Consider the following 9562-nt stretch of genomic DNA (forward strand, 5'->3'; position numbering starts at 1 on the left):
CTTTGTTGGTATCGAACAACTTTTTTCCCATCCCATTCCTATATGGTCACGAGTAGGCTATGGTGGGCATCAATTTTGTTGCTCTCACCAACATAATTATGGTCCTATATGTTTAGTGTATTATGTATACATTTGAAGCTTCATACAGCAGCCGCTTGTAATCTACTTCTCAGAATTATTCACTTTTTAAATATTTTCCTGCGCAACTTGAAGAGATGCAAATTAGTTCTTTCAAACATCGACCCCCGGACCATGGGATTCAAACCCCGACAAGTACCCACAACTTAAATGTTTACTATGCAACATTACATACACACATAACCATTAACTTCAACACTCTCTCAACAATAATTACTTTCTTGCACCTACACCTTAACCTACCTATTCTGACGCATCCCAGGACCCACCCTTCCTGGAGCTTCCAGAATAGTTCCTTCTTTTTGAATTCATTCCAATATAACTTCCTCTTAACTATGACCACCCACTTTTAATATCATCTAATGCTACCTTCCTTTCTACATACTTTTCAGGCACGTATATTCTAGGCTACCTAGGGTATCGCTGAAGCCCAGATTAAATACAGAAAATAATCGACTATCAAATGTGACTGATGCTTCACTCTCAAACAATGACCACGGGAAAAAATTATATTATAGCATAAAACCCGCGACTCCTGTGCACCGTACTCCCGCGAGGAGAGTATGCTTCCTTATGGCCTGAGCTCAACGGAAGAAAAGGCTGCACGGGGATTTTTCAAAGGTTTGTTTTCCTTGTGCTCGCTCTATATATGGGGATGGACTCCTTTCCTTTAAAACTACCACGGGCTTCAGCGGTTAAATTCTTCCCCGACCAGTGCCTGGAGGCGGTCGGTGACGTATTTCTAGTGGCTTCTTAGACAGGGAACTCTACGTTTTCCAACGGCGGTACAACCTTACAGCGATGCCAATGCGCTAACCAGCATTGGATTTTCCCAGGTAAGGGAAATTTTGAAACTAAACTACTATTACAGGAACGGGAAAAGAGTGGCTGGCATGTGATAGGGAATTTATCCTCTATGCCAAAACAACACTGTCCCATTGAACACATGCAGAACTCACAGACCGCTGACCTTCAACCAATCACGCTTTACGATGTTTTCTTCCAACCCCTCTGCTGCTTTTTTCCTGACTGGCCGGAGATGACAAATGGCATTCTTCGAGTGGAAATAACGTTGAAGGAAGTATAAGAAAATTAGGTTTCTTACTGTGTGAATTTTCTTCAGTGAATTGAGTGAGTGAATTATGTATATATGTTTTGAATGATCTGCATCGTGTAGTGAACGAAAATTAATGACATATTCAACGAACTATTACCGAAACAATTTACTCTGCTTTGGCATGAGGATAAACTTCAAATCGTGAAGATATGCAGGCCTCTGGCATCGCAAAGAAGAGAAGAATGGATTTGATTTGTTATTTTGCGTTGCTCTTCTGCCACTTTAGCTAATCGCGACGATGAGAACGAGTGACAATACGATGAAATTCATGAAGGGTCATTCACAAAGAATACCCATGTCCATGCCTGGATTTGAGCCCGGGACCCCTGGCATCATAGTGCGCTGTGCTAATAACCATTTTACCAAAGACGTTGCCAAGTGAAGAATGGAGTTCCTGGCAAATTAAATATTCAAGGTAAGAAGTTTATTATACGTGTATATTTTATTCTCGCACGTAGGCCTACATAAATATTCCACAATATGGGCCTGTATATTTTATAAATAACCATGAAATACTTGAAATGTTTTTCTTATTGTCACATCACCTTAAATTCCAAGAAATTGAACGAAAAAAAGCCTCCCATTTGAACATTATGATATAAAGAGATAGCGCAGGTTTTAAACCCAGCATACGCCACTGATACTTTTATATATTTTATTTCCCTTATATGCATTATTACACACTTATATTATACCAGAATGCTTATACTTATTGTAATATATATTTGTAAACCTGTGCTGTCCAGGACTGCCGAACAGCCTTGGTACCTGATGCCTGATCCTGCAGAATGTCTGCACAAGACACCTGTAGAATCAAGACAACTTGTAAAATTTAAATAAAGAAAAGAAAAATGGGGAACCAACATTCATGTAAATGACATCCTGGTCTTTTTAGGCTCCAGGACATAAGCACATACCCTCAAGTGTATGTGGGTGAAGCCTGGGCATTATTTTCTTCTTCTACACTTATTCCCAGAAAGCTAATGCTTCTCATCCTCCTGCGGAGGTTGTAAAAATCATTACACAATCAGAAACCAGACTGATCAAGGTATCAAATCTTGGATACCAAACAAAACTAGTGTATCAAATTACAAAGATCAAGCATTTCTGAAGAAAATTAGTACTCAATTATTAATAATAATAAACACATACCAACATTTGCAGGATATGGAACTTCATGACAGGCAGGATCCAAATTGATAACATATGGAGTATTTTTCTGTGCGTACAAATGGGCTGTGATTCTCTGGACAAATGTTGTTTTCCCAGAACCAGCCATGCCCAAGACAATTAAACAAATTGGTTTGTTCTCTGCAGTAGGCCCTTCATTGGACGATGCAGAATTTGAAGCTGCTTCTTCTGATGCCATTGCAATTCCCTAAAAGCAGTAAAATAAATATGATATATTAATAAACAAAAATACGTTAGAGTATTCAAATTGGTCTACTTACGCAAGTGAGTATGTATTCTTACGTGGACGACGTTTCGGAAGCTTTACTGCTTCCTTCCTCAGTTTGTCGTTTTCAGCTCGGAATATCAAGCCATGTCAGAGAAGTGTAAGGATACTGGGTGAAAGGTTCGGGTTAAAAAACACTTCATAGTGCTTGACCTATACAGAATTAAAACCACTTTGCTAAAAACCCCTTAAAACTCACATTAAAACATGTAAAAACCACCGCTACGGTAAACTAGAGTGGCCGTTGAGAGTCTAAACTCCCTGTCATGGTGAAGCGAGCGGGCAGATGGCGCCGCGCAGCGGAGTGGTACTTCCCCTCCCACGAGAGATCCCTCCCCACTCTATATTTCTTCCCCTCGTCACCAATCCAAGGAAAATTCCCGTTCCACCTCGGCTGCTTTCCTTACTTCCGATGTGACATGGAAGCCCATCGGGGCCCTTTTATTATTCAAATTGTCCCACTTTTTAAAAAAACTAATCCATACGTCATCTAAATTGCCATCGTCCCGGTTCAGTTTATTTCTGTGTCCCGCGCATATCAATGCCGTTTCGTACACGTTCCTATCCAATTTACTATTACTTTTTTTGATAACCTCTCTTTTTATTATTTTATGCCCACTGTTTATTATATGCTCTGCAAGCCCCGTTTTCGGATCCCTTTCTTTGATGTTCTTATCATGTTCGCCCCATCTAATACGCATGCTCCGGCCGGTTTGTCCAATATATTCCATCCCGCAACTGCATTCAATCCTATACACCCCTTTTTGTTCATCAGGGTTATCTCGAATTTTTACCCCCCTCTTATAATCCGTGAAATGCTTTTCAATATTTCTAGGTGCTCTCGTCCCGCATTTCACACCATACTTTTTCACTGTTTTTTCAATTTTCTCGGTGAGCCCTTTACAGTACGGTATCCCAACATAGTTAACTTTACTATCTAACCCTCCCTCCTCTTTTTCCTCCTTTTCTAATCTGCTATCAGAAACGGGGTTCCCCTTTGAAATATTCTTCCTTGCTCTCCTAGCTAACACGTTCATTTCATATTCGGAAAATCCATTCTTCATTCCTACCCCTGTTATCCACGATATTTCCTTTTCTTTTTCTATGGCATTATTGCATAACCTCTCAGCCCTTATGAAAAAGTTTAAATAAACATTCGATTTGACCCTACTTGAATGTTCCGATGCCTTATTAATATAAAGACTGCCTGCTAGGGGTTTGTGAAACACCCCTGTCTTTATCCCCTTTTCAGATTTGGTAATACTTAGGTCCAGGTAGTTGATTTTACCTTCCACCGAATTCTCCCTAGTGAAGCTTATTCTGTCCTCTTGTTTTCCTAACTCCACAAAAACAGTGTTAAGATCTTTTTCTTTTCCAACTACAAGGATATCGTCCACATACCTACAGTAATATTTTATGTCTACTCCCACCCTTTCCATAACCGCTTTTTCTAAGTAATGCAAGAAAATGTTTGCCGCAAAACCCGATATCGGGTTGCCCATCGCTAACCCTTCTTTCTGTCGAAAGATCTTATCGTTTACGCGAAAATAATTGTACCCAGATACAAGAAAAAACCACCTGACATATTCCCATGCTACCAATATATCCACGCCATGGTCTAGTAGCCATCTTTGAAGGCAGTCACCGGCTTTCTCTCTCGGTACACTAGGGTACAAATTTGTTACATCAAAACTGCTAATTTGGTCATCCCTCCCGATTTCTAAATTTTCAATTGACTTTTTTACTTCAAAGGAGTTTTTAACGCTATACTGGGAAAAGAAAAAGATCTTAACACTGTTTTTGTGGAGTTAGGAAAACAAGAGGACAGAATAAGCTTCACTAGGGAGAATTCGGTGGAAGGTAAAATCAACTACCTGGACCTAAGTATTACCAAATCTGAAAAGGGGATAAAGACAGGGGTGTTTCACAAACCCCTAGCAGGCAGTCTTTATATTAATAAGGCATCGGAACATTCAAGTAGGGTCAAATCGAATGTTTATTTAAACTTTTTCATAAGGGCTGAGAGGTTATGCAATAATGCCATAGAAAAAGAAAAGGAAATATCGTGGATAACAGGGGTAGGAATGAAGAATGGATTTTCCGAATATGAAATGAACGTGTTAGCTAGGAGAGCAAGGAAGAATATTTCAAAGGGGAACCCCGTTTCTGATAGCAGATTAGAAAAGGAGGAAAAAGAGGAGGGAGGGTTAGATAGTAAAGTTAACTATGTTGGGATACCGTACTGTAAAGGGCTCACCGAGAAAATTGAAAAAACAGTGAAAAAGTATGGTGTGAAATGCGGGACGAGAGCACCTAGAAATATTGAAAAGCATTTCACGGATTATAAGAGGGGGGTAAAAATTCGAGATAACCCTGATGAACAAAAAGGGGTGTATAGGATTGAATGCAGTTGCGGGATGGAATATATTGGACAAACCGGCCGGAGCATGCGTATTAGATGGGGCGAACATGATAAGAACATCAAAGAAAGGGATCCGAAAACGGGGCTTGCAGAGCATATAATAAACAGTGGGCATAAAATAATAAAAAGAGAGGTTATCAAAAAAAGTAATAGTAAATTGGATAGGAACGTGTACGAAACGGCATTGATATGCGCGGGACACAGAAATAAACTGAACCGGGACGATGGCAATTTAGATGACGTATGGATTAGTTTTTTTAAAAAGTGGGACAATTTGAATAATAAAAGGGCCCCGATGGGCTTCCATGTCACATCGGAAGTAAGGAAAGCAGCCGAGGTGGAACGGGAATTTTCCTTGGATTGGTGACGAGGGGAAGAAATATAGAGTGGGGAGGGATCTCTCGTGGGAGGGGAAGTACCACTCCGCTGCGCGGCGCCATCTGCCCGCTCGCTTCACCATGACAGGGAGTTTAGACTCTCAACGGCCACTCTAGTTTACCGTAGCGGTGGTTTTTACATGTTTTAATGTGAGTTTTAAGGGGTTTTTAGCAAAGTGGTTTTAATTCTGTATAGGTCAAGCACTATGAAGTGTTTTTTAACCCGAACCTTTCACCCAGTATCCTTACACTTCTCTGACATGGCTTGATATTCCGAGCTGAAAACGACAAACTGAGGAAGGAAGCAGTAAAGCTTCCGAAACGTCGTCCACGTAAGAATACATACTCACTTGCGTAAGTAGACCAATTTGAATACTCTAACGTATTTTTGTTTATAGATAGTGAGTAACATGCACGAAACCAATATGATATATTAATATATGTAATTAGTAACTACCAACGAAGTACATACCTGTTCTACGGCTGACAGAACAAAACTGGGGCTAAAAGCCCTCAAAGTAGTCACCTGCCATGTGCACCACATGCTGCCAACGATGTGGGAGACCTTGCGACGTGGCGTTCGGGAGAAATGTCCGGACCTTCTGGACAGTGCAATCATCCTGCATGACAACGCTAGACCACATAAAGCAGTGTGTGTACGGCGGCAACTGCAACGTTGGGGATGGGAAGAAATGGAGCACCCGCCGTACTCTCCTGACATTTCACTCTGTGACTTTCATCTCATACGCAAGGTTAAGGAACCACTATGTGGAAGGCAGTTTGCGACACGAGACGACATTGCCAATGCTGTGCAACAACAGATGACCAGATTCACACATGGTGCGGCCAATGGTGACGTAGATGGTATTCAGAGTCTCCCACATCGTTGGTAGCGTGTGGTGCACATGGCAGGTGACTACTTTGAGGGCCTTTAGCCCCAGTTTTGTTCTGTCAACTGTAGAACAGGTATGTAATTAATTTTGCACGATCAAACCAGTATTGTCCTGTACACTATCGTAATAAATATGTGAGGCACAATGTTCACGTGTTTCAACTGTCCCCACATGTAGTTCCCCCCTCGTCCTTTCATCTGTATATGTCGCATTTTCCAACCGGGCTGGTATCTACAAGAAAAAAAATAGTTGCAATGACTTTTGCCCCAACCCTCGTAGTAGGTTTTTTTTAAAAAAATATATAAAACGAGCATTTCCGTTTCTCTCTCAACCATAAACCAGTTTAGTTCGCTGCTCTTGAAAGTGTAGTTGTTTGCATGGTGCAACATCGACTTTGCTGACTGGTGTCAAGTACCTAGTGTATTTGGTGTCTGGAGCATTCTGGTGCAGTACAACATGTGGTGCATGCTAACTAATCAAATGGATGTTTAAAGCAGCAGACAGGCATTTGTTGAAACTTCTGAACTTATATATCCATTTACTTGGTTGAACGTCACTTCCTTGCACCAGCCTGACACCAGCACTATACCATGTGCAGTGAACTTGATGGGGCTAGTGATTTTTTAATGATTGCTATCTGTGTCATATTTATTGAAAAAGAACTATATATATTTATTTATGTCGACACCAGACACACGTTAAAATAGATTGGTGCATATCGATGTACATGAAACATTCTCTATATTGTACATTCATACCGAAAATAAACATAATGGGTAAAAACACAGAGGATCTTGCACAAACACTTTTCACTAGTTTCTATCGTCATTTTCAACATTTGTACTTACCGATTATGCATTGCGAAAGGTTCTTGAAGGCCAGATTTTGCTTTTGTGAAGAAAATGACTTCAATTTATCACAGTAACAGTAATTATTGTTTTTGCTTTCTTTGATTGCGTACCACAAAATGGCAGCAACATCTTGAGTAGTGTGTATGCAGTGATTCCAACCTTCTTCATTGAAAAATGCCTACTTTGGTGTTACTGATTTCAGATTTTTCCTGGGTTCGAACCCCAAAAAACCATTGACGGATAGCCCCACTAACCACTTCCGGCAAGGTTAGGCAAGCATAGTTAAAATTTTGTTCGTAACACAATGCGTAACTATGCTTGCCTAACCTAACCTTCCGTGAATGGTTTGTGGGCCAATGATCACTTTCAATAAGGAATTCCTAGTTTTGTAGCACGTAACCGACGAAAAATGTTTTGCGGAACATGCCATTTTTCCTGAAATCAGCGGTGGAGTATATGTGTAGTTTTACGAAGGAAATATTATAACTATGCTTGCCTAACCTAACTAAACCTAACCTTACCTGAAATGGTTATCTGTGAATGATTTGTGGGCCAATGATCATTTTCAATAAGCAATTCCTAGTTTTTTAGCACGTAACCGCCGGACAATGTTTCATCACTACGGAACATGCCATATGGAGAATTATCGCGGTAAATGACAATGTTATTTTACAACTTCTACACGTAAATGTAATTTTAACATGCGACCCCCACATTGTAACTCCAGATACGTCACCAGGAGTGCGTAAGAAGTGAGTATAAGAACTAGGAAGTGAATTAGACTTTCTCCTGTAAAAATGCAGAAACTCTTTGAGAGAGATCGCACCGTTATCGTTATGGGGTTATGCATGTACTTTTCAACACTGTACACTTCAAAAATTGGGTAATTATGCGATATCGCCCGAACACCTCTCACTTGTTTATTTCGTTAATTTTAGCATTGATACTTAATTATTCTGCATTGCGGAAGATTCTTTAAGGTGAAGTTATGCCTTTCTCCATAAAATAGTGTCAACTTTTCATATTACGAGTCATTATTTGTCTTCCTTGTTCCGCTTGTGTTTTGTCAATTTGGAGTGGGTATGCAGTATTTCAACCTTCTTAACCGAAGAATACCTACTTTCGTGTTCATCATGCCATCACAAACCATTGACGGATAGCCCCACGAACCCTTGACGGATAGACAAAAAAAAAACTTTCACGATAGCCCCACAAACCATTTCCGGCAAGGTTAGGTTAGGTAAGGTAAGCATAGTTAAAAAAAAGAAAAAAATACCAAAAATCGTAAAAAAAAACACTTTTGGAAACAATGGCGAGACCGCGTGACTTTCGAAGCTTGCGCCATCTGCACGTAATGGAAACAATGGCATAATGTTGTCGCTTTACAGAAAATGCAAGTTCCTTACATAAAAAAATGATTATTTCTTGTTCTGCAGCATTCTATGGTGAAGTTTTCAGTTTCTGCAAAAGAAAATACCTCGAAGAACTTCGACAATGCTACAGAAACTGATTTCAGTAAGTAGTTTCTCCTGTAAATTTGAAGAAATCCGTTCGGGCGATATCACATACTTACCAAAAATTGTGCATTATCACACTTTCTTGTCAAAAGCAGGGTAATATATTGCTTTCATAAATTCAATACCATGTGATTTTTAATGTAATAATCATGTAGCCAGTGTGTGTTTGCAGTAATATAATGCAACATATGAAATTTCGTTTTAAATGTCCGCTTCTCACGTCCGCGAACATCAATGACCAACACAAGATAACATACAAACATGAAACTCTCAGATAGATCATACTGTAGACTTGCCTTAATAGTATTATCAACCATGGAGGTAGGAAGGGTCATAGTATCCTTTCACTCATGTTAAACGCTTCGGTTGTCATTTTTACATCATACAGACACGAACAACAAACACCTTCGTTCTTCGCACAGATTACTTCCATGTGTTTTCGCGTTTGTTTTATCTACTTCTTTGCAAGTTGGCAACACTTATGTTTCCGGATGTTTCGATCTCGATCATTTCCGTTTTTGTCTGATGAAACGAAACTACCAATCATGTGCACCAACGTAGTGAAATTTCGATGGAAGTCGCTTATCGGTTTTCGATTGTTTGTCTAGTCAAAGGCTTTCTAACGAAGAAAAGCTCAAGTTACTTCTCATATACAGTGGGATGCACAAGTATTGCATGCACTTAAAATCTAGAAAGAAAAAAAAACATCGTGAGTTAAACACTTTCATACATGACCATTTGAAATTTTCCGAATAACTTGTATCCAGAAAAGTTGAAAAATCATTTCCCGA

The 9562-nt window shown here is 39.8% G+C and overlaps 1 protein-coding gene across 3 annotated transcripts in view; it reads right to left on the reverse strand.

Annotated features, from left to right (window-relative positions):
* The window catches only part of LOC145992826 (GPN-loop GTPase 1), a 30609-nt gene extending 21311 nt beyond the window's left edge, over window positions 1-9298 (reverse strand). Inside the window, exons 1-2 of one of the 3 annotated variants that reach the window (XM_083129219.1) lie at window positions 9177-9298; window positions 2408-2633 (exon numbers count right to left, since the gene is read on the reverse strand). In XM_083129219.1, coding sequence (XP_082985345.1) covers window positions 2408-2624 — 217 coding nt within the window. In that variant the 5' untranslated portion in view covers window positions 2625-2633; window positions 9177-9298. Of the gene's footprint in view, window positions 1-2407; window positions 2634-8896; window positions 8930-9067 lie in introns of those variants that run through there. The other 2 variants (XM_083129217.1, XM_083129218.1) reach the window with 2 other exon arrangements.
* Window positions 9299-9562: the final 264 nt, after the last annotated feature.

This window comes from Lepisma saccharinum, chromosome 9 (assembly GCF_977018435.1).
Source record: "Lepisma saccharinum chromosome 9, izLepSacc3.1, whole genome shotgun sequence".
Lineage (NCBI taxonomy): Eukaryota > Metazoa > Arthropoda > Insecta > Zygentoma > Lepismatidae > Lepisma > Lepisma saccharinum.